The following is a 26,257-nucleotide window of genomic DNA, read 5'->3' as shown; positions in this document are numbered from 1 at the left end:
GGTATTCTAGTTACGTAAATGACAGTTGACAGAATGCTTGAGAATAATCTAGGAACTCGATAGCACAGTAAACCAAGAGGTGGGTGAGAATTGTGGTTGATGTACAGATGCAAGAATGTCCTTTGTTACTTAAAACAAATGTATATCACTACTGCAGGGAGGGTGTTGGGAATGTGTAGAAGCATGGAAAAAAATAGTTGGAGTGACCTATGGACTGTGGTTAGTAGTAATAATATAATATTCTTGCATCTATGCAAAGGATGTACTATGTTGATACTGAGGCAGTATGGACAATGTGAGCCAAATGTACACTATGGACATGGCAATAATCATATGATATTATTTTATCTGTAACAAATGACACACCACATTATGTGTGTGTTGATGGGGGTGTGTTGTTTGGGAATTCTGCACATATGCATAATTGTTTTATAAGTTTACAACTTCTGTCATAAAAAAATATGTTTAAAAAATAATAATAGGGTGGGTTGGGGGAAAAACACACCAAATGTAAGATAAGAACTATGATTAGTAGTAAGATTTTGACAGTGTTCTTTCATAGTTTGTAACAAATGTCTCATGGCAATGCAAGATGTTGGTGGAGGGTTGATGTATGGGGACCCCTGTATGGTGTTATGCATGTTTGCTTTGTAAGTTCACAACTTTTACTATACACTTAATTGTTTATGTATGTTCATATATAAATGATATAAAGATAATAATAATCGGATTGGTTAGGGGAAAAATACTTTGTGTAGTAGTAATATTTTGACAATGCTCTTTAATCATTATTTAAAAAGGTTTAAAAACAATGCAAGTTATTGGTGATAGGGTGAGATGTTATATATATTTGTTTAATGTTATATGTGTTTGTTTTGTAAGTTCACAACTATTATACATTTATTGTTTATGTGTGTTTATGTATGAGTGATATATTTCAATTACTTTTTAAAAAAAGTTAAAAATAAATAAATAAGATGCAAATTATTTAGCTTAATACACATGCAAGGAAAAAAAATATATTCCTGGCAGGTGTAGCGGCAAGTCCAGAAGCCCTCACCTGGGAACATGCTTGATGTGTTCAAGGGACAAGCTAGGAAGCCAGTGTGACTGAAGGAAAATGAAAAGAGGGCAAGTGATACATGAGAGCACAGAGGTAGTGGGCATCAGATCATATCTGATCTTATCAGCTGTGCAATGACTTTGGCTTTGACTCTGGGTAATTTGGGAAGCTGTTGGAGGGCATTGAACAGATGAGTGATGTGGTCTGCCTTATATTTTAAATTAATATTTTATTACAAGTATGGCTATGGGTACCGGTGGCCAGCTAATGCAGTCAATTAGAGAATGTTACAAAGGAGTCTACAATTTCCTCCATTGTAATCTCATTGACTCTCCTTTGTACCACAACCACAGAGTGAACCGAAAAAACTTCAGGCAGACAGCATGGGCATTGGCTCTGTGGGTCACAACAGGGCTGCTAAGAATGTATAATTAGCTCAGACTGTATCATCCTTTCTGCAAGGGGGTGGGGGCAATAGTATAATCATTGAACTCAGCCATAGCCATCAGTGGTGCAGGAAAAACCACTCCGCCAAAGTGAGTCAGGAACATTTTCATCAGCCAAGCCAATTATCATCATATTACTCCTTTAAGGATGGCCCAGTAGCCTCAAGGAAGTAACCCATCTTCCTAAGCAACCCACCTTCCTAAGCATCTAATTTACTACCAGGCCATGACTCAGGTGGTGGGAAAATAGAGGCGGTTATTGCTTATTCAAGATACAGTGAGCAACTTTGGATAAATGTTGAGACTATTTAGAAGAATAGAGAGTTCATGTTGCTAAGAAGATAAACATGTAATTTGCAGCCATTCTCACACCGCCGGTGTGTGTATGTCTGCCTTCCAGGGACTGGTTGCTGTTTGCATACTCATTTCTTTGCTTCTTCATTGGAAATGCACATGTAATTTGATAAGTTTGCAGAAAATTAAGCACCCCAAATCTAATATTTTCACACCTGTTTGATTAGTCTCTTCCTGTGTCTTCCCAATGCTAGACACTTAGCGAGGTCTGTGGCAACTGGGCATGGCCTATAGAACTTCTATTATCAGGCTCTGACCTCAAAGCTATGAGATTTGGAAATCTGTTAGTATTTACTCACAGTCCTCATGCTGTGCTTTATCCAGGGTTCTTAGCTTACAGTTTCCCTGCTCCTAATTTCTCATGAAAATTTTCACCAAATATGCAGCTTCTGCAAACTATCTCAGTAGATCTGAATTGCAGAAAGTATAATTTACGTGACACCAGTTTCTGTGTTTTAAAGCTTATTGTTTCTGGTGATTGGAATACTAGCAATCTCCCTGTGTAGGAAGGCAATTAAATAGGGAGTCTTATCATCTTAGACTGGCATCATCATAGTACAGCATCACTTGATTGAATCAGCTCATGTTTGGTCAGTCATAGGCTGTGTGACTTGTAGGTACTATCATAGTGGCCACTTTGGCCTTTCTGAAGTGTGATTCTGAAGGATCTGTTTTTAGGTTTCAACACAAGCTGTTTCAATTTTAATCTATACCTTGACCTTGGATAGTCACTTTTTCAAAGTGATTGGTAAATACTTTGTTGCTGATGATAATAATATTAGAAAACGTAAGTATGACAGATGAAATTACCAAAGGAATCTTTTCTGAATGGAATAAATAAATACGTAATCAGGTTATCCTCCTAGGAAGAGCTTCACCCAAAGTAAAGCTGTAGTTTCCTCAGCCAATGGATGAACTATTAGATTCCAGAACTCGGTATGGGTCTGTCATCTCTCCCTGTAAAATCATACTTTGGGGAACTGCATTAGTTCAGGCCGAGGCCTGGAAAGTGCTCTTTGGAAAATTGCCTGGAGAAGCAAATGCTATTCCCAAAGTGCTTAGCACTATGACATAAGCATGCAGTTGAGGAAGTCAGTGCACTTCCTAGGCACTCAAGACATCTTTGTGTACTCGAATGAGTAAACTTCCTGTAAAGCAGCATAGAGAATAGTCAGTCTTCCTAGGTCAGTCAAAGGTGAGACTGCCTGTTTTAGTCAGCCAAAGGGGTGTTGAAGCAAAGTACCAGAAATCTGTTGGCTTTCATAAAGGGTATTTATTTGGGGTAGAAGCTTACAGTTGCAAGGCCCTAAAGAGTTCAACTCGAGGTACCATAAGAGGTGCTTTCTTACCCAAAGTCTGTTGCCACATGTTGACACAAGATGGCAGGCAATGTCTGTGAGCGTTCAGCCTTCCTTCTTCCTCTTAAGGCGCCCTGGTCTCAACTTCTTCCAATATCAGCTGTAGGCTGTTATAAGACTCATCTCTCTTCCTGGGGCTTGTTTCTTTCTGGACTCAGCTGCTCTGTTCTCTTCACAAAGTCAGCTATAGACTATCAGGCTCACCTCTCTTCCCAGAGCCTCTGTCTATGGAGCACTCTCTCTTACTGTATATCTGCTTCTGTGTGTCTACTTCCATGTGAGAGTGTTTTATCAGCCCACCAAGGGGGCGGGGCCTCAATGCTGTGTCACACTCTAATAATGTGATTGAATCAAAGCCCTAATCTTAACATAATTTAATCAAACATTTCAGCTGAATCTAATACAATCAAAGGCTTATCACGCCCTGAGGAAGAGACCAGTTTACAAGCATAATCCCTCTTTTTGGAATTGATCAATAATCTTAAATTGCCACACTGCCTATTCTGAAAAATGATAAAAATTTTATAAATTTTTATTATTTATATCTGACATGTTCAGAGTAGCTCGGACTCACTAGGGAAATCATGCCTTGTGATTCTTTACACAAATCAGTTCTTCTCTGGAACCAGAACTTTACCTGCATTACCTAGTGTAGAAGAGCTAGGCACTTCTAAAAATGTTATATTTCTTCTGAACCCACACATGTTACTGAATGTCTTTTCCTCTGAACAATTGGAGTTTGTGAATAAATCAAAGAACACGTCCATGTCTCCTTTTCCCAGTCGTGGACTTCAAAGCAAAGAGCAAATGAATCCATGATGGGGCAGAGGAGGGAAGAATTGAGCGTTGAGCTCACACAACCCTCCTCCTGGGGACATAACTTGGACAGAAGAGGAAGAGGTGGTACATCTGGTATACCTGGTGTTCCTTAAAATTGCCACGTTTCCTTCAACTGACCATGTTTATTTTCTATAGAAGTCAGGTTTTTACCAGTTCCGCATGAAGCTAAGTGAGAAGGCTTAATTCTCAGGACTTTAGTCTCACTGAAGGGCTAAATCCTTTTCTTTCTCTTGGGGAGGAGTGTTCTTTGCACCCTCCTGACTTTGCAGGCTACAGGAGGCATCATCACATGGCAACACCCCAAATTTATTCCATCTGAAGTTAAAGGAAAAAAAAAAGAGAAGTAATCCAACTGCTGGTATGATTCATGAATAGATGTTACAACTTATAAAAGGACTTGGTGACACGATTTATTATATACCAGTCAGATACACTGAGAAGAGCCTTTGTAGGGAATCAATACGGCCCAGAAGACTAAATACAAATACATTGTGAGCATTTAAAGTTTTAGCCCCCTTGATTATCGTTAAAGTAATATATACAGCATAGTTGCCAGTATAGATTTTTCATCACCAGCCATCTGGTAAAAGTTAGTATGAGATAAATAATTTAGTGTCCTTCTGTTCAGACACAATTTCATTACCCTCTTCTTGGTGCTGTGAAAAGTCTTCGGAAATAATCACTTGTGAAGTGCTTTTGCATTCCAGCCCAGGCTCAGCCTGGACGTTTCTGACATGCTGACGGTTGACTCTTTATCATGGTGTGCAGCCCCAGAAGCACTGCGAGCATGGTGGCAGCCCCCACACAAGCACACTGCCGCTACCTTGCAATGTGAGTGACCATGACATGAGGCAGCTGGGATGTTCAAGGAGGGCACGTCTTTTCTCAGGATTAAAAAGAAAATCAAGAGCCTAAGAAAGAAATTTGGGAACGATTAGTTATGCCTTCCCTGTGACCCAGTGATTCTTATACTAACCACAGCAAATACCATATCCTCTGCAGTCCAATCATTGGCTTGTTGGAGATATTTTTCCATTTCAGAAGAAAATCTTGGGGAGCAGATGTGGCTCAAGTGGCTGAGCATCTGCTTCCCATATATGCAATCCTGAGTTTGATCCCTGGTACCTCCTAAAACAAGCAAACAACAACAACAAAAAGCAACTCTTATTGGGAAGCAGATGTAGCTCAGTGGGTGAATGCCTGCTTCCCCCATGTACGAGGTCCTGGTTCAATACCCGGTACCTCCTGAAAAGTAAAACTTCTCTGCCTCTTTTTGCCCTGGCCTTATTTCTCTGGATTGGCTGGAGGGAAGGGATCCTCTGCTAGAATTGTGTGAGAACAGGTGCTAGATCGTGGCCTTGGACAACAGGCCGGGGAGTTTGGAATGTATCCTGTAGGCAGCAGGGAGCCATTAAAAGAGTTTGTGAAAGAGGAATGTAAAAAATAGGGCTTGATTTGGACGCATATTTAGTCTGAAAGTGCAATGATAAGATATATTAAGGGAATATTGCAGTTCTGTTCACAGCAGGAATATAACTGGAGAATTCATCTCTCCTAGCTGTCTAGTTCAGCTTTTACAGAATGCAAATTTTCTGAGCCAGCTGTATGAGCTTGATGGTAAAAGAACAAGGTAAGAATTGATCATCTGAATGTAATCTTAAAGGAAGGGATTTTTTTGGTGTTCAAGCTCTCTGGTCACACAGAATAATCATCATTTTTAAGGGCCACTGTAGAATTAGTTATTATTTTGTTGGAGTTCTTTGAAACCTTTCCCGTACTGTATAATTACCTTAAGTTTTAACTGCTCCCTGCGGGGATAATTTATGCATTTTGTATTCTCATAAAAAATGCTTTCACTGTCTACACTGCCGAAATTGAAAGCTAAAAATTATTCCAAATAGGTAATGGTTGTGTAAAGCTTATGACGTATTAATCATTTTCGTATATTCTTGTAGCTTCTATTATATCTCTGCATTGTTGTGTTTTCAAATATGGTAGTACTTAGGTAACACATATTTGAAAATTTAAATTGCATATTTAGACACAAATCAACTGTAATTCACCTATTTCAAAATTTAAATATCAAAACCCTTTTTTAAAAGTAACTTAAAAATGTTATGGTATTTCAGGAACTATAGAGCAAAACAAATTTAATTTAAACTAAGCCATCGAAAGTTTGATTATGAATTATATGAGCGATTTTTGTCTAAACATGCCTGGGAGACATGACATGTTTAGTGAGAAAAGCTTTACTGCAGTCCTCCCTGCATAACCATGATATAAGGTAATGATGACAGTCACAGCCCATGACAGCTTGGTAATAAAGATGGAACCATTTCTCCATCCATTGTCTCGTTTACCTGACATACCTACATCTCAGATCTTTACATTTCTCTTGTGCAAAAAGGTGACTCACTTTTTGATAGTGACTTTCATTTGTCAGTGTTTCTTGCATGAATAAATTTTGACCAGACTCTTTGACATTACTCCCGCATTTTCAAGAGACCTGGATTTCCGTTTGTTTTTGTTTTTGTTTTACTTTTCCAGAGATGGACGTACATTGCAAATAGGAAAATGTCCAAGAAGGTGGTGGTTTGTTCCTCTCTCTGATTTCTCTGTAGATACTTCCTTTACAGAAGTACATAACCTGTTGTCCTGGCCGACCTCTCAGATTGATAGCCTGAGCTCTGAGCACAGCTGGGAGTTTGGACAGGAAGCAGAGAGACCTTCTCCATCAGAGGAAAAACAACTTAATTTCCCACCTTTCCCATTAAACCTTCAGCAGGGGGCATTTCTCAAAGTCCACGGGATTATAGAATTGGGCAAAACAAATCACTTTTTTTTTTACTTCTCAGTTTTCACTCCCTGTTGTCTCCCCCTCTCCCTCCTCCTCTGCTTTTCTCTCTCTCTGTCTCTCATATACACATACATATACAGAATCTGATTAAATTGGTTTATCTTTCTCCTTATACTTGTTATTCACATCTGTACCTTAAAAAGGCAGAAACCAAGTTTCAACAAATGTGCTCTTGGACAACTCTGTAGAAACTGTTGGCAGAGAGAGGACACTGGAAAGGAAACACACACAAACACATGCCCAAAATGTGCCACAATTCTTCTGTGAATATTAGGGAGTAGAAGAACGAACTTTTCATGTCATGATCCAGAAGAATGTTCCGTGGGCACATTTATGTAAGATTCATAGAAAGCTGCTGGGCTTGGTGGAGAGAGCAGGGGCTGGAGAGACAGGCTGGCCGACTTGTTCTCTGTGTTACAGCTTTTCATGCCCTCTTGATTCTCAGAGTCTGGCAGGCCTGGGAGCATCGTCCAGATCAGGTCTCCTTCCAGCAGGGGCCTCTGCACATGTCATTACTGGCTATCTTAGATTCCCACTTCCTCAAGAACAGGACTTCCTCATAAGGCATCTGTGAGCTTGAATTAAAATTCAGAAAGCATTATTCCTGTGGGGACGTGCTGGAGCAGGTGTGATATATTAGATAATACACAGTACAGCGTGGACTTAGGAAGGGGTCCATGGAATAAAAGAGGTTAAGAACCCCAACTGTAGAAGAAGCTGCTTCCCTGCTCTGGATTCATTCGCCAGAAGAAAGGGTGAAAGCCAGGTTCAAACGTATTAGCATCTCTGGTTTCATTTCTTCAACTCTAAAACAAGCTCTTTAGAGAGAAAAAAAAAATATCTGCGAAAATCCATGATAATCATTTCCATTGTTATCATCGTCATTATTAAACTGTCCCTTACCTGTCACTCGACTGCCATAATTGTTTAAGCAGATGTAGAAAATTTGTAAAGTAGACCCTGTTTAAACATAAGGTACTATTAGATTTTTCATTATTGTTTTTAGTAACCTACATTATGCAAGTCGAACTAGCGAAACAGTGGGTTAGAACAAAGAAATGAGATAATCATGTTGTACTTTTTACGGTGCTGTAATTAAAGTGAGACATGTAAATGTCATTTGGCACGTTACTCTCAGATTATCTCACAGATCCCTTTAAGACCAGGTGGGTTCGCTGCTACACATTCAAGCAATTCACATTTTAGAATCTTAGGTTATTTTAAGCCCCAAATTGAAAGCTGCCACAGTGTTCCCTTGAAAAGGAATCGCTCCTGACAGCAGAGCCTCGCACAGACAAGTTAATGTGGAACATTAACCCCTCACAGCTGTGGAAAAGGGCTTCGCTACTCCATTTGTTTTCACTGACAGTGACTAGTGGTCCTGCTAGTTTCCTGTTGTGGGTGCATGGCAGCGAGGGGAAGCACTACATTTTCTTGTAGATCACACACACCCACCAAAAGGTTGGTCAGGCAAGGGAAGTGGTCCGGTAGCCCCCGGCAACACCCTCTGTGAAGGGTGCAGAATGCGCTCCCGTTAGAGCACCAGATCTCTGAGAGAGCTCATGCAACATGCCCAGCCTCAGGGAGCTGAAGAGTGGAAGGAGCAGGTGCAAACAGAGCTCTTTGGAGTTCAAGGGGGGGGGGGGGCCACATGAAGAGGTGGAAGAGCTGGACCCTCAGAAATGCTGGAACACTCAGTGTAGAAGAGAAGTGGCCTTGTAGCTGCTGTCTACACAGTGACTACTGTCTGGGTGAAAAGACGGCCTTGGAGTTGAGTTCATAAAGAAATGACTTGTTAAGGGTTTCTTTCTTTTGTTTTGTTTTGTTTTAAAGATTTCTTTTATTTCTCTCCCCCCACACCCACCCTCCCATTGTCGTTTTGCACTTGCTGTCTGCTCTCTGTGTCTATTCGTCGTGTGCTTATCTGCTTTTTAGGAGGCACCGGGAATGGAACCTGGGACCATCCCACGTGAGAGGGAGGTGCCTAATCACCTGAGCCATGTCCACTCCCTACTTGTTGTGCCTCTCATTGTGTTTCCTCATTATGTCATCTTGTTGCATCAGCTCATTGCTTCAGCTCACCACACCAGCCTATCATGTCAGCTCACTGTCTTACTTTTCTTTTTTTTTTTTTCTTTAAAGATTGTATTTTATTTATTTAATTCCCTCCCCTCCCCCGGTTGTCTGTTCTCTGTTCTCTGTGTCTATTTGCTGCGTCTTGTTTCTTTGTCCGCCTCTGTTGTTGTCAGCGGCACGGGAAGTGTGGGCAGTGCCATTCCTGGGCAGGCTGCACTTTCTTTCGCGCTGGGCGGCTTTCCTTATGGGTGCACTCCTTGCGCATGGGGCTCCCCTACGCGGGGGACACCCTTGCGTGGCACGGCACTCCTTGCGCGCATCAGCACTGCGCATGGGCCAGCTGCACATGGGTCAAGGAGGCCCAGGGCTTGAACCGCGGACCTCCCATGTGGTAGATGGATGCCCTAACCACTGGGCCAAGTCCGTTTCCCCTTACTTTTCTTTTTTTAGGAGGCACCAGGAACTGAACCTGGGACCTCCTATGTGGTAGGTGGGCACCCAACTGCTTGAATCACGTCTGCCTCCCAAAGGTTTCTTTTTCAACAGTTTTCTCACTCACAAAGTGGGGGGACCTGCCTTCCCAGGCCAGATGGATGCAGATTCACTCTGAAGTTATTAAAGAGATTGATGTTAAGATTCAATCAGACCATTAAGTTGGCAAATGGACCTGACGTGGCGCCTGGCACGCAGGAGGCTTTCAGTAGTTTAGAATGAATTCTTCCATTTGGGTCTTAAATGAATGAATTGACTTCTTCCATTCAGACTCTGACCAGTGACTTCCACTAGCATGCTCTCATTAGCTCCTGTCAAGGGGCAGAAGAGAGCAGAAATGCACGATCTTCATAGAAAGATTAGCCCCTCCACCACTTCCTGTCTCCAGGAGTAATTTAGAGGTGTAATGTGATGTGGCAGTCCAATAGCTGTCTGCAACGATTTCTCATCCTTGGTTTGTAGAAGCGGCCTTTGCCCCTTGCCCTGTGATTCCAGGCTTTATGTTTTGCAGTGGAGGGCATGCATTTTGACCAGTCACTGTTGTCTAGCACTGCTTTCCTACTTGTGCAAGAGAAAAGATCAAAAGCTTCCTTTAGAAGTCTTTGTAGAAGCAGTCTCCTGGTCATTGTTAAGCGACACACAGCTACAGAGACAGAGCCTATCAAATTGAGCACAACCCCTCTCCAACAAAAACCAAAACGATGATCCTTTAACATTTTCAGAAGTAATAGAACATCCTATGCCCCCACCTTGGTATGATGTTATTTTTAATCTGCTCACCTACCTTGCGAGAGCTTTTCAATTGATGGACGAGGAAAGAACCGTTCTCCTTTACAGCGCAATTTGTTGGATCTCTGGGAAACGCCTTCAGAGCTCCCAGGCTTTGAGTGTTCAGTCAGGTATTTGCAACCAGTGTTTAAAAGAATACAACCTACTAAGCTTGTTCTCCTGCTGTGTTGTAAAGATAGTAATATGGACAGCCAGGTGCAGCAAGGATGAATGTGACACCAGAGATGCATGAAAGGAAAGTTTTATTAGTACTCACAGGTTCTAGAACAGAGAGGGGTCGCACACCTCACAGGGCCACACATGGAAACACGTTAGGAACGTGGGCTCAACCAAGCAGGCGAGGAGCGAAAGGTTACAGTGGACGGGGAGCCAGTGCTTTTAGTGTGTCACGTGAATGGACGTGTAGCTGTTGGTCAAGCAAGCGTGGAGATTGGGGAGTTTGTATTTGACTTTCATGGGGCTGCCAACCCAGTTCAGACGAGGAAAGGAGAGGACAAAGCTTATTTTCTTGGATAAGCAGGTGTCAGTGATGGTTTCTGAGAAATATAACATAGGGTTTACAATGCTGAAGCTTTAGGACAATGCAAAAGCCCCTATAGATTTGGAAATTAATATGCTTCATAGTAACAGAGAATATTTGTCCGACGGGCACAAATTAATTCTGGTAACTGGCTAAAAGACAGGAAGGTTTATTTTTAGAAATTATATGTGATATTTGATTAACCACGCAAGATGTTATAAGAAAATATAGCCCTGCTATAAGAAAAGCCAATGTCTAGAGCTGATACACATAATAGCAATTTTTAGGAGGTTATTTGCTTTAGAGAAGTATTCTTCACCTGAAAAACAAAACAAGTTTTTTTCAACAAGTATCTCTTAAATGGTGAGAACCCCTAGAAAGGTCTAAATACAACTTGATGTTCCCTTGGTCTCTCTCAACCATAATTTATGTAAATTAAAGTACCTCCTCTGCCATGTAATCGAATTGCCCACATGGTCTGAATTCTTCTGGAAGGTTGGTTCAGATTAACCTTGTCTTTGAGCAATTACACACTGAAGACGATGGCCTGGCCCTCTTCCTTGACACGAATCTCAACGAGTTACTTCCATTTCAAAATGTATGTGCTGACCAGACTTGCAGCAGAGTGAGACTTTGAGATCATATAATATTTATATCACAACAAAAATAACCCTTCTTAGTTTTAATAAGCAGTGCATTTTTTTGTTCTACTGTTTTTTTCCTAGCTTATTTCAGTGTGTTTTAGAAAACAAATTGCTCCCTAAAATTTGACAACCTGAGTAATCCACTGCTTTACGGGAATATGTAAAAATCTATAACAAGCCGGTACAAAGAGCTAAATGAACTCCAGGCTAAAATCTGGGCATAGCTGGGGTCCTGCTTCTTTTTGCAACAGGCCTTTGATTGACAAGCCCCTTAATATTTTTCTCATTTTTGGTTATGAAGAACTGAGGGGGAAAAAAGCAATATTGTACTGGCATATTTTATGGGTCCAACATGAGGTTCATTAAAATGTCTATTATTTTGTATGTATCAATTATGTAATCTTTAAAAAATAAATAAAAAATAAAATAACAAGAGAGGCAAAAATGCCTATTAAATATCTTGGAATATAAAAATGCTAACAAGAAATTTCATTGTAAGCATATGAGTCCTGTGTACATATTCTTAATTATAATTTGCCTTCCTTTACAAATGGTTGCTAATCAAAACATGTCCTTTTAAGTCATTTTGTTGCATGATCTTTCCTAGAGCCCATTTTTAAGCATGTCAGTACATTTCATTTCTTTAATGCTGTGGCTTGAAGCACTGCAGCCATTTCAGCCTACTCTAGACAGAAATGAAAAATGAAAGGAGGCAAAACAGTTTTCTGGGAACCAAGCTTGGAAGAGAACACTGTATCATGGGCAGTCTTAATTTGGGGCAGAATTTATCTTCTTCCATGTTAATAAAACACATATAGGCAGCCCCTTTCTTAGGAAATGGATTCCAGAGTGAAAAAGAACCTTGAAAAGAAAAGAGAATTTATTTATTTTGCTCTGGTTTTCTGGCTGTGTGTTATCAGAAGTTATCCCATGTTTCATGTTTGTGGAGCTTTATAATTTTGAGAGTCTTTTTCACATACATCATTTCTTTCAATCCTCATATAACAACCTAGTAAGGTCAGTGGGACTGGTGGATTCCCCCTCTCCCCATTTTACAAAACTCCAGCTAAAAGAAATTAATTGAAACATTTATCTATATGAATACCCAAAGGCTGAGAGTGTAACTTTAGTACCTGTTTTCTTAATTACCAGGAAATCCCTTGATTCTTGCTCCTTAAACATTGTTTTGTCTTTATTCTCTCTTCTCTTCACCTCTCCCTTACAGCAGTTTTTAAAATTGAATGTATCTGTAGACCATCTTCCCCCTTTAATCACCTACTCCGTGTCCTCTTAGGCAAGTTCTGCTTTGTCTGTCTTGACTTAAAACTGCCCTCTATTCATCTGGAAAATCTAGTGCCGTGTTTAGCCCTTGTTTGAATCTGTACATGTTTGCTTCCTAATTCTCTTCCTATGATAGTCTGTGCCTTCATTTATTCATTTCATCAGATGTGTATTGAACATTTACTGTAATCCTGACATCATGTTGAGGGCTGCCCTTGAGAATCTCATCATCCAGAGTATGTTTACATGGACAAACCCATATTCTGTTTATCATGAATTAATAATATTGCTTAGCTCTGGTACCTTGGGTGAGTATTGATCCACTTGTTGCCCAACCTCACCCCTCCCATGCTTTGATCTTCGTCATAATGTCATTCATTCACATCAGATATATCCCGGCAGAGAACAGCAAAGCCCCGAATATAATAATTAATCATGGATTTGGAATCTTTCATGGAGGGGAAAGCTCTATAGAGAATATAGGTAGATACGATGTTACCCCCCTAGATCTGATTTAGGTTTTAAGATTCTATGGTTTGTTTTTTCTTTTTTAACAGAGAATTTTCATTAGGCTGGGGAATAGTTGCTGCACACAAGTCAGGCCTGCTTACAGAAATTGCAAGCTTTAAATCTTGGAAAGTAATTGTCATCAGAATATGGCTCAGAATTAGCAGAGTGACCCTTGGTAATGGCAGTAATTGTTGAATTAATAAGACAATCAGGCTTCTGAAAATGTGGCCGGAAGAGAGGGAAGTGGGAGGCTTGAAGAGAGAGTTAGTTTAATTAAAATTCATTTACAGAACCTGCTGAGGAAAGGAAATCATGTTCTACTGGGTTCATTATAAAAAGTGTGTAAAATGCCCACTCATGTATCTCTAAACTCCCTTTGTTTCTGTGCTCTAAGATGCCTGCTTTGAAAAGAAGCTATTTGTGAATAAAACAAAATGTCCAAAGGAACATTAATAATGTCTACCAGGATGTGTGTACTTGGCAGAGCATAGACATATATGAAGTTCATACTTCGTTTGTAATCCTGTTACCATGGGATCTGTTCAACAGCCTGGGGACTTAGTGTCACCATTTTATGTGTGGACAACCTCAGTAGGCTCTGTAGCACTCTCTAGATCCAAGGGAATAGTTCTTTCAGGAGCATATGTGCCTCAAGCAGTTGAGCCCCTGCCTCTCACATGGGAGGTATCAGGTTCAGTTCCCAGTGCCTCCTGAAAAAACAAAACAGTAAACAACAAACCAAACAAATGGAAAAACAAAACAAAACCAGCTCAGGGAAGTTGATGTGGCTCAGTGACTGAGTGTTGGCTTCCTACATACGAGGTCCCAGGTTCAATCCTGGGATTGAATGTATTTCTTTCAAAAGAAATGTGTTACAGGAAACATTTACAGTTTACACAGGCACCGTTAAAGCTTGCCATCAGGCTGAGATGTGGACTCAAATGAAACGCTGCTATCGCCTCAGTGGTACCAGAGCTGAAAATACTAGAGCAGGGAAAGCAAGGATGACAAACTTGTTAATAAGGCCTATGTTGGCCAAATCACTTATTTTTTTCTTTTTTAAGATTTATTTCTGTCCCCTCCCCCGCCCCTCCCCCCCCCCCCCGTCCCAGTTGTCTGCTTTCTGTGTCCGCTTGTATTCTTGTCAGCAGCACCCAGAATCTGTGTCTCTTTCTGTCGCGTCGTCATCTTGCTGAGTAAGCTCTCTGTGTATGCGGCGCCATTCCTGGGCAGGCTGCATTTTTTTCGTGCTGGGCAGCTCTCCTTACGGGGCGCACTCCTTGCTCGTGGGGCTCCCCTATGCAGGGGACACCCCTGCGTGGCACAGCACTCCTTGTGCACTTCATTACTCCTTGCATGCTTCAGCACTGCGCGTGGGCAGCTCACCACACGGGTCAGGAGTCCGTGTTTGAACCCTGGACCTCCCATGTGGTAGGGAGACGCTCTATCCATTGGGCCAAATCTGCTTCCCCAAATCACTTATTTTAATCAGGCAGGCATTTAGTCCCAGTGTGGATAATTTGGTTTTGAAGACGTGTCTAAGGCACTGAGGTATCAAAAGGGTGAAGATACTGTTTCAGCACTCATCTTTTTTGGTCATGGCTAGTGAGGATGGAGCTACGCATCACCTGGGGAGTGACAGGCCCTTATGTGGTTCTCTTCAGGCCGGCCATCATCACCCCCATCTTTCTGTCCTGGCACCAGCTGCAGGAACCCAAACAGGTATCACACTCTCTCCATACTTGGCCCTCCAGACAGGAGACAACCAAGGACACTGTTGCTGCTGCTGCCTTTTTTTTTTTTTTTTAAAGATTTATTTATTTATTTATTTATTTCCCCTCCCTCCCCCACCCCGGTTGTCTTGTTTTCTGTGTCTATTTGCTGCGTCTTCTTTGTCCGCTTCTGTTGTTGTCAGTGGCAGGGGAATCTGTGTTAATTTTGGTTGCATCATCTTGCTGTGTCAGCTCTCCATGTGTGGTGCCATTCTTGGGCAGGCTGCACTTTCTTTCGTGCTGGGCGGCTCTCCTTATGGGGTGCACTCCTTGCACGTGGGCTCCCCTATGCGGGGGACACCCCTGCGTGGCAGTGTACTCCTTGCGCGCATCAGCACTGCGCATGGGCCAGCTCCAAACGGGTCAAGGAGGCCCGGGGTTTGAACCGTGGCCCTCCCATGTGGTAGACGGACGCCCTAACCACTGGGCCAAGTCCGCTTCCCTTGTTGCTTCTTCTGACCCTAACTGAGAATAACACTTGTACCCAGATCCCAAAGCCCTGAGATCTGGGGCAAAGATGTTTTCTGGCACACCATTGGATCAGGAGGTAATAGGCATATATCCAGCCTGACTGGTTGTGCTCATGCCTTCTTTATTTGCTGCTCCGAGTTGGCATGGAGGTCTGATAGGCCCTAATAAGGGTAGCTGGACATTCACATTTATGGCTGTAGATGCTCCCCAACATATTGTATTGACCTGGTGATAGAGGTTTCAAATGTTTCCTTCTCAGCCATGATATTTCAACCTCTGAAGAGTTATGTCCCTCTACTAAGTGAGCTAATTGGTTTTTAAAAAAAAAAAGATGTTGTTCCTGGATCCACTCATTCTGCAAATGTAGAGTCCTCCATTTCTTTCCCTAAAATATGATCATTATAACTGACTTGTATGGATTTCTTAAAGTGCTCAGTATTCACTGAAAATAAGAAATGAACCTTGAACTTTAAGGGGAAGAGAAATGATTATACAGAAGAGAGATTTTAGAGGCATATTGATTATTTCACAAACAGAAAAGACATTATTTCACTGGAAAAAATATAGATATGCAAGCGAGGTAAAAAAAAAACTTTTAAGCGAAATCAATGCAGAGAAGGTTTATAAGACATAAAACACTGTTTTTGACTCACGCCAAGCAATGTCTTAGTGGCTGTGCAGGGAATGAATGCTTTGCTTTTTTTTCATTCAGTCACACATTCATGTATTTCTTTATGCATTTATTACCAGAGCAGATATTTATCTCGTGCCTGTTAAATACAGGGCACCATTATTGCTGCCTCTGTTTGGTGTCAAAGTCAGTATGGTACTTCCTCCAAGGGCACTAAAGAGCATCCAGACCAACTGAAGGAGGTTGGTTCCTTGGTGTATGTCAACTTGGTGCCTTCTGAATAGCACTTTCCAGATTTGGGGCAAATCCAATCTTTATTATTTATATGAATCACTGCTGAAATCTAGAGCAATGCTATTTGGTGCCTACCCCGTTTGGTGGCCCTTTCTGTCTTGAGTGGGATGCTCATCTTTTTCCACATTTGATAAAACTCCAGCCTCTTCTTCCTACCACTCCAACACTGGGTAAAATGATGGTGTCACACATACAGAACAGTATGCTCTTTGGGGGTCCTCATTTTCCTCCTTCGTTACTGAGCTTTTAAGTCCAAATTTAGTGACAATGACTAAGAAATCACCAGGATGTGACAGAGCATTCAGTTCATTGAGTCCCTTCCTTGCTATTTTCCAGTAGTTGTAACAATTGTCAAGTCCCCCCTCCCCGTGTTGGAGATACCATGCTATTTTTTTTTAAAGATTTAGTTACTTTTTTCTCCCCACCTCACTGTTTGCTCTCACTGTCTGCTTTCTGTGTCTGTTCGTTGTATGCTCTCTGTGTCTGCTCATCTTCTTCTTTTTATTTTAAAGATTTATTTTATTTATTTCTCTCCCCTTCTCACCCCGCCCCCACCCCAGTTGTATGTTTTCTGTGTTCATTTGCTGCATGTTCTTTTTGTCCACTTCTGTTGTTGTCAGCGGCATGGGAATCTGTGTTTCTTTTTGTTGCATCATCTTGCTGCATTAGCTCTCCATGTGTGCAGCGCCATTCCTGGGCAGGCTGCACTTTCTTTCGCGCTGGGTGGCTCTCCTTACGGGGTGCACTCCTTGCACGTGGGGGCTCCTCTACGCGGGGGACACCCCTGCGGGGTGCAGCACTCCTTGCCCGCATCAGCACTGCGCATGGGCCAGCTCCACACGGGTCAAGGAGGCCCGGGGTTTGAACCGCGGACCTCCCATGTGATAGACGGACGCCCTATCCACTGGGCCAAGTCTGCTTCCCTCATCTTCTTTTAGGAGGCATGGGGAACCAAACCTAGGACCTCCCATGTGGGAGGTAGGTGCCCAGTCGCTTGAGCCACCTCTGCTCCCTGCCTGCTGTGTCTCTTGTTGTGTCTCCTCATTGGATCCTCTCGTTTCGACATCTCGTTACAACATCTCATTGTGTCAGCTCACTGCACCATCCCTCTGCATCAGCTTGTAGTCTTGCTCATCTTCTTTAGGAGGCACTGGAAACTGAACCCAGGGCCTCCCAAGTGGGAGGCAGGCCATGAGAGATGGGAGGAAAGCTGGTAGTTAGAGAGATGCAAGAATCTCATTCTAAACAAAGGAAATGAATGGCACCCATAAAGGCACAAAGACACTCAGGGTTCTGAGTGGTGGATGAAATAGTGACTGAATTGTAGACTTTTAAATGCTACATGGAGTTGTTTGGCGTTTTTACTCTAGGCAAGATGAAACCATCAAAATTTCATGGGCAAGGGGATTTTGCTTTAGGAAAGGAAACCTGCTTGAAGAAGGGGAGAGACCCATTAGAAGGTTATTACAGATACCCAGCAAAGAGGTAGTAAGGGTGCAAATTAGAGTCATGGCAATGAGAATGAAAGGTCAAGGTCATGGGTCATGGACCGAAGAGACTGTGTTTGAACTTGAAGGCCCTGTGAAGTTCCTTTGAAGTTTTCAAGGAGAGTGTGGCTCTTTGCTTGAAATGTTATCCTCCCCTTTTTTCTGTATTGAATCCCTACCTATCCTTCAAGGCTCAACTAAAATGTCAACCTCTCTGTGAAGCCCTCCCAACTCCACCAGTAAGAATTAAGTCTGACTTCCTCTCTTGTCCCTTTCTGCCTCCCTTGTCAATTGGTCCCTTGGTCACTTGGGCATGTGCCTGATTCCTGAGAATACATGGTAAGCTTGCTGAGGCCACACATCATTTACCTATGAATTTTTAGCATGACCCAAAGCACATGCTAGATCCTCAGTGTGTTGAGTGAACGAACAACTGACTGCTGCTGCTATCCCACATGACATTAAAGCGGCCCCTTTTGGGGATACCTAACTTGGTGCATACATGGAGCCCATCCAATCATTTTGTAGTCAGCCAGGCAGCGTTTATGAGGCTTAATGCTATCACCCACCTTCATACAGTTTTCACTGCGTTTATTTTCAGATGGTTTCTGAGTCTTTACGGAAGTAGATTCCACCCACCAAAGATGCTTTTCTTCCCCCAAAACTATTTATTTATCTCCCAAACAATTTCAGCAATGTTCTATGCAAGGGTGCTTATCACTAGAGGATATGTGGAGATGTGTACTCAAATTTCTTTGTAGGCAGATCTTGGCTCTCCCTATGTCCAACATTCTACAAATAGGATTTTTCAGAGTGCATAAATAGAATACTGTGGTTCCTACCATGTGACTGTGGCGTTAGAAGGACGTTTCTTCCTTGAGAAGTTGACTTTTTGTGACTCCTCTGAGAATCTAGCAAGGAGGCCCATACCTAGCTGAAATAACCCCCCAAAGATGGCCCCAGTCCATGTCATCTGGAGGCAGGAGTTGGTGGAATCAGGCAGATTACTGTGACAAACAGATTTTGTGGATGCCCAGAAAAAATAGGGAAGAAAACTGCCCAAGTGCTTAACTCTGTCTCTGAGAAAATCTACCTCTGTTGATGAAGCTGGTGCTTTGGAGGTCGTTGCTCAGATAGCTCATGCATTTCTTAGAATGGTAGCTCATATGAATGTGACGGAAGGTGGGACCATTAAGAAATCGTTCAGAAAAGACTGGTGTCCCCCCACAGCTTCTCTGTCTTTTTAACAGTGTTTTGGTTATTTTTCCTTTTTTTAAATTATTTTCCGGATACCATCAAAGGTGACTCCTGGTAACTAGCTCAGATCTTGTGGCTTCATTGAGGCCACTGTCACAAGCAGCTCAGTCAGCACCTTCCTCTCTCAGCCCACGTGGACCTTCTGCTATTCTGTAGATTACCAACAGAATAAAACCACCTGCTCATTACGTTTGGTTTAGAAATCGTCATTTTTAATGTCTGTTTCTTACCCCAAAAAGATTTAAAAGAAGGGTTGTTTTTGTTTCTGTGTTTTTCTGAGATGGTCTGTTGGGCCCCGAGCCCTTTGTAAAGAAGACATAGTCAAGTATGTGCCAGAGTCCCCTGGGCTGTTCCCGCATGTCTGCGTGTAGAATTACTGTAAACTCCTTGCTTCTCTATTGATTGACTTGTACATGTTCCTGTAAGGCAAGGATGGGGTGGGGGTGGCGGCTGCTTTCTTCCTTTTCTTCTCTTTTTTTTTTAAAGTCAAGGTCCGATGAGCTAAAAAAAAAAAATCAATTTGCTTTCTCTAAAAGTAAAAGGTACCTTTTCTTTGTAGCATCCCTTTAGAAATAGAGGAAACCAACATGGCAACACAGTTTTTAGCCTGAGGTGATCGACAGTCAGAGTTTATGGTAACTCGAGAACCCATGAAAATGAAGTTCAAGAACCAAGCATTTCTCATATTTAATCCCGAAGGGAGCACAGTGCCATGTGACAGCTTTCAGCTTGTCTTTTCAATCTTTAGCTCATGTCTTTGTCCACTCTATGGCACTTACAGGGCTGGTTCTAATTTTTCCATTACCTTGTTACAAACAGAGCTAATCATTGATCACAAGCACTTTCACTTAGGGCTTTTTCTAATGTGCCATCTGAAATATTATGGTCTTTTGGTTTCCAGTGATAATAGTTTATGCTTTTAAAATAGAGTATTGGTCATGCAGGTTTTGACCTCCTGAAGGGCAGTAGCATCGGGTGCTCCCTGAAATCCACAGCTGTAAATGTTCAGCTTTTGTTTGTTTACTTTCTGTTGTTGTCACAGGAACATTTCACACCTGAGTGCAAATTCAAAGAATCGGTGTTTGAAAACTATTATGTGACATATTCCTCGATGATATACCGGCAGCAACAGTCCGGCCGAGGGTGGTATCTGGGCCTCAACAAAGAAGGAGAGATCATGAAAGGCAACCACGTGAAGAAGAACAAGCCTGCAGCCCACTTTCTGCCCAAACCCTTGAAAGGTAAACTTGATTTTGAAGGAGCTGTGGATTGAATGAGTCCTGGCACTGAAGACTTGTTTAATTTTTTTAAATTTTTATTTTTTTATTAAATTGTCTTTTTTATAAGGTACATAGATCACAAAAAAAATGTTACATTAAAAAAGATGAGTTTCTCACATACCCTACACCCCCCCCCCCACTCCTCCCACATCAACAACCTCTTTCATCATTGTGGTGCATTCATTGCATTTGGTGAATACATTTTAGAGCATGCTGCACCACATGGATTATATCCTGCCATAACCCACTGAATGTACTGGGGGAGAGTGTAAACCACAATGTAAACTATAATCCATGCGAAGACTTGTTTAAACAAAGCTTTTTCATTATTTCATTTTTTGATACCCCAATTTATTTTTACTTCATTTAATTTTTCTAAATTAGTATGTATTCTCTATCTAACCTTTAAACCCATCACCATATTACATTTTACTATTAATGGAACTTGAAAATATATTAAACCTCATTTTGAAGTAGTTTTGGACCACAGAGAGGTTCAACTATGCTAGGGAGGGAACTCTGGTGTGGGGTGTTATTGCTGGGGGGCACATGGTTGAGAGGGAGTTCTCCAGCGCATGTACACAGGGTACATAAAAGTGTTTGGATATTTTCATAGTAGTTACAGTTAAAAATGACAACTGAGGGAGTACTGAGTTCCTAGCCAGGGGAGCTCTATCACATTCCCCAATGGAACAGCAACAATCCCCCAAGTGCAATGGCAAAGACCAATAAAGAAGGATGGTCCAACAGTGAGCCCTTGATATTGATGACTATGCTTATGAGCCTGTACACCTGAAAAAAGAACTAGGCCTAGAGTTGCAGGGTGCCTGAGAGTTAGCTCCTGAGAACCTCCATGTTGCTCAAATGTGGCCACTCTCTAAGCCAAACTCAGCATGGATATGCAGTACCTTCCCCCCAGTGTGGGACATAACTTCTGGGATGAGCCTCCCTGGCACGAGGGATTACTACTAAGCATCAGCTGATGATGTAACTAGAAAAAGACCTGGAATTAAAGGGTCAACTCAAACCAGCAGAATATCTCAGCCTACATGTAATATTAGGTGTTAAAACCTGCTTTTTGATCTTGAATAAAAGAGGGAAATGGAAAGGACAAATGAGTTTATATGACTGTGAGTCTCCAAAAAAGAGTCGGGAGGTCATTAGAGGGGTCACACTTATGCACGCCTCACCAGGGTCCCAGAGACAGCCAAAGAAGATACAACCCCAGGTACTGGTTCTTCTGAGGGCTACAGAGACCAACAGGTTCCATGGTCATGGCAGATGACTCTGGAGTTCATATGGAACTTTTGTGATTAGTAATGGAAGAAATTGTAGCCTTCGTGTGGAGAAAGTGGCCACAGTAGCTGCCGATGGTAGGGAAAAGGAAGAAGAGATATGATGTGGGGGCATTGGACTTGGAGTTGTCCTGGGTGGTATTGCAGGGACAGATGCTGGACATTGTATGTCCTGCCATGGCCCACCACGTGGACTGGTGCAGAGTATAAACTACAATGTAAAGCATTATCCATGTGGTGCAGCAGTGCTCCAAAATGGATTCACCAAATGCAATGAATGTCCCACAATGATGAAAAAAATTGTTGATGTGAGAGAGGTGGGGGGTATATGGGGGCCTCTTATATTTTTTGAAAGTAACATTTAAAAAAAAAGAAAAAAGAAATCTTATATTACACTTGTGATAGTGGAGCATAATTTTCCACAGTAAGGCATTTATACAATACCTTTATACATAGCATATATATATATAACTCTCAGAAGCATTAAAGCATTGACAGTGGCCTCTAATCCCCTGAGTCTTACTTGTTTGGAAGCAGCTTAATTGCTAACTGAGCACAGACAAGAACCCAAAGTATACCAAAGTGGTCCCTCAGCTTTAACATAGACGCTAAAATGGGTACACACTTAACACATATCAGAAAGCTCCTTGACACACACTAAGGACCATGAAAGTTTTCCCAACAATTTTCACCCATAGCTTTTTTTTCCAGTGATTATTAGCAGGTTAATAGCAAATTAAGAACATAGGCGGAGGATAGGAACAGGTTGCAGAAGATTCCCACACCGTCTATATTAGAAGCAAAGGGACAGAAACGTCACATAAAGCAGGGCAAGACCTCAGTGAGGTCTGGGGTTAGAATGGGATTTAGAGTAGGGACAGACTGCCCAGTTCAGATCAGCATAGCACGGAGTCTTAGCGCACATTCTCTAGAGCCAGCCTACCTGGATTAGAATCCCAGCTTAATCCCTTATTAACTGAATGGTCTTGTACAGGTTTTTTTTTAACCTGTTTGTGCCTCACACTCCTCATTTGTCAAGTGGGCATACAAAGACTATGCCAAAGGGTTGTTAGGTGGATTAAATGAGAATATAAAGTGCTTAGAACAATATCTAGCACGTTGTTAGTACTCTATAAGTATAAACTTGTGCCACTATTTACAGCATGACTATAATAAGTTTTACCACTTACAGAGCCAAGAATGGGACTAATAGTTAGATTCTTTGAGAGTTTCATTTAAAAGTATGATTTTTAAACTTCTAGGAGCTTTATTAAAAGCATTTTTTCATAAATCCTCTCATCTAGAACCATTAACCCACTCTATAGAATCCTTGAAAGCAGCGTTTTTAAAGTTTGGCTTGAAGGGCTCTGCAGAGAAACAGGACCAAAAGGAGATACACACGCACACACGCCCATAATATGTATGCATACACATACATATGTGAGTGTATGTGTGTACAATTTATTTTAAGGAATTTGGCTCATGCAATTGTAGCAGCTGCAAGTCGGAAATCCATAGGACAGGCCTGTAGGATGGAAACTCTGACATGAGTTGACATTGTAATCTTGAGGCAGAATTTCTTCTTTTTCAGGAAACCTCCCTTTGTGCTCAAAAGTCCTTCAATTGACTGAATGAAGCCCACCCATAGCATTGTGGGGAATCTCCTTTACTTAACGTCAATTGATGGTAGATGCCAATCACATCTACAAAATACTTTCACAGCAGTGTGTCTAGTATTTGGTCAAATAACTGGGCACCATCGCTTAGCCAAGCTGACCCATAAAATTAACCATCACACCTAACAACCAGAAAAAACGCTGAGGGCCAGTGGGGTATGCTTATTGATAGCCAGGCCCTGGGCCTCAACAGACTTGCATCTCCTACACTCTGGTTTATTGGACTTACCCCACTCAACTCATATGGAGGTGAAGAAGGTCAACCACCACACCAGGGAGCCAGGAGTGCCTACAACTGAAAGCAGGAGAATTGCATCCAGCATCCATGTGGAATCTAAGCCCCGTCTTGATATAGATGTGGAGTGGACATGGCCATTCTAGGGTCCACAGGATGGAGGAATAGAGAAGGGATTAGAGTGGACTTACTGATATTCTATTCATGAACTATTGTGATTAGTAATCGAAGAAAATGTGGCATTGGTGTGGAGAAAGTGGCCATGGTGGCTGCTGGGGGTAGGGAGTGGGAGGAAGAGATGTGATGTGGGGGCATTTTCGGGGGTTGGAGTTGTCCTGTGTGGTGCTGCAAGGACAGTTACCAGACACTGTATGTCTTCCCATGGCCCACTGGGTGGACTGTGGGAGAGTGAGGGCTATGGTGTAGACCATTGGCCATGAGGTGCAGCGGTGCTCAGCGATGGATTCGCCAAATGCAATGAATGTCTCATGATGATGGATGAGGTTGTTGTTATGGGGGGAGGAGTGGGATGAGGGGGGTGGAGGGTATATGGGGACCTCATATTTTTTTGAATGTAACATTAAAAAAAAAAGGCAAAAAAAATTTTTTTAAAATTCTTTGACACTGCTGTTCTGTGTTTTTCAGTGGCCATGTACAAGGAGCCGTCACTGCATGATCTCACGGAGTTCTCTAGATCTGGAAGTGGGACCCCAACCAAAAGCAGAAGCGTCTCTGGCGTCCTGAATGGGGGCAAATCCATGAGCCACAATGAATCAACGTAGCCAGTGAGGGCAAAACAAGGGCTCTGTAACAGAACCTTACCTCCAGGTGCTGTTGAATTCTTCTAGCAGTCCTTCACCCGCAAGTTCAAATTTGTCAGTAATGTTTACCAAACAAACAGGCAGAGCTCACTATTCTATCTGCCATTAGACATTCTTATCATCTGTACTAAAGCCCCCTAATTTAGATTGAGCTTGTGCAAAAGAATGCCAAGTATTAACAGCGAACTAAATCCGGGAGAAGGACTGTCCAATTTTCTCACAATCTCATCTATCCTTTGGGAATGACAAACTAAAACCATTTCACAGCACTAATGCTGATAAAAATTTGCTCTCCAACCAAGAAAACTTAAAAGACCACAACTGCTCTTCAAAAACAAGGCAAACAAAAAAAACAAAACAAAACGAAATTAACTGCTTAAATGTTTTGTAGGGGCAAACGAAATTATGTGAACTGTGTTGTTTTCTTGGCTTAATGTTTTCTATCTATGCTTCATTCAAATATATTCTTTACTTTGAGAGAGTGCAACTTTATGATTTCTGAAATTCAATGGTTCTATTGACTCTGTCAGTTAATCCAAATCAACCAAATTCAGGGTTGAATCTGAATTGGCATCTCAGGCTCAAAGTAACAGTGTTCTGGTGATTTTACCTCTTTTTTTCTTTTAGATTTGAAGTATTCCAGTCAAGTTCTTGTGCTGTACTTTGTGCGTAGAAATTGAGTTGTGTCGTCAACCCCAGTCAGTAAAGATAACTTTTTAAAAAAAGATCATCCTCAAGTGTAGATTTCTCTTAATTCCATTTGTGTATCAAGTTTAACTATCGTCGTGGCTTTTTGTGTAAAGACAGAAACCGTGGAACCGTGATGTTGTCTTTTGTGTTGTTCAAATAAGAAATGTCTTATCTGTATATGTATGAGTCCCCCTGTCCTTGTATTTGGCACGTGAAACATTGTGTAAAAGGAAATGTTGACTGGTTACCCCTAAACAACATATACTTATACTTGCTACTGGAAAAGTGTTTAAGACTTAGCTAGGTTTCCATTTAGATCTTCATATCTGTTGCATGGAAGAAAGTTGGAATCTTGGCATAGAGTTGCATGATATGTAAGATTTTGTGCATTAATAATTGTTAAAACCTGTGTTCCAAAAGTGGACATAGCACGTACAGGCAGTTTTCTGTCCTGTGCACAAAACGTAAAAAAAAGAAAAAAAATTTGTTTAATATTTGTTGTTGTATACCCAAATACGCACCGAATAAACTCTTTATATTCATTCAAAGAAAAATCCTTCAATATGTATTTATTCAGTATCTGTTATTTACCACTGACTATAGCAGAAGTTGGAGTACAACAGTGAATTACATAGATAAGGTCACTGCCCTCAGATAATCTACAGCCTAGGGATTTATATTAACATGGACACTCTCTAAAACAGGGGTTCTTAATCTTTTCTGTTCCATGGACCCCTTTGCCAGTCAGGTGAAATGAATACTAGTGTAATTTATTTATTGTGTACATTCATAAGTAAAGGGAATGCTAGATTTCAGTTAAAGGTTGGAGAAAATAAAGATGGTAAGTTGATTTTTTTTTCAATTCAAGCTCACGGACCCCTTGAAATTTTTCCATGGACCCCTTGGGGGTCCAAAGACCCCTGGTTAGGAATTCCTGCTCTCAAGTGTGCTTATTGTACTAGTTATTTTACTCAGACTAGAAATTGGAACAGAGGAATTCTCGTTCCCATTTGATGATCAAATTGTTCAGATGAGGCCTTTGTTCTCGTCTTCTCTCGCGATTCCCAGTATCATGCCCCCTTTTGTGTTCTTCAGCCCTCCTTTGGAGAGTGAAGATG

General features: G+C 41.7%; 1 protein-coding gene across 3 annotated transcripts in view; it reads left to right on the top strand.

Moving 5' to 3' along the window:
* Positions 1-25,693, top strand: part of FGF13 (fibroblast growth factor 13) — a 587,176-nt gene extending 561,483 nt beyond the window's left edge. For all 3 annotated transcript variants that reach the window (XM_058292362.2, XM_058292360.2, XM_071213265.1), the window contains 2 exons: positions 20,185-20,383; positions 24,274-25,693. In XM_058292362.2, coding sequence (XP_058148345.1) covers positions 20,185-20,383; positions 24,274-24,410 — 336 coding nt within the window. In that variant the 3' untranslated portion in view covers positions 24,411-25,693. The remainder of the gene's footprint in view (positions 1-20,184; positions 20,384-24,273) is intronic.
* Positions 25,694-26,257: the final 564 nt, after the last annotated feature.

The sequence above is a fragment of the Dasypus novemcinctus genome, chromosome X (assembly GCF_030445035.2).
Source record: "Dasypus novemcinctus isolate mDasNov1 chromosome X, mDasNov1.1.hap2, whole genome shotgun sequence".
In the NCBI taxonomy this organism is placed as follows: domain Eukaryota; kingdom Metazoa; phylum Chordata; class Mammalia; order Cingulata; family Dasypodidae; genus Dasypus; species Dasypus novemcinctus.
The sequence above is the reverse complement of the archived record's forward strand: the minus strand, read 5'-3'. Positions and strand labels throughout refer to the sequence as shown.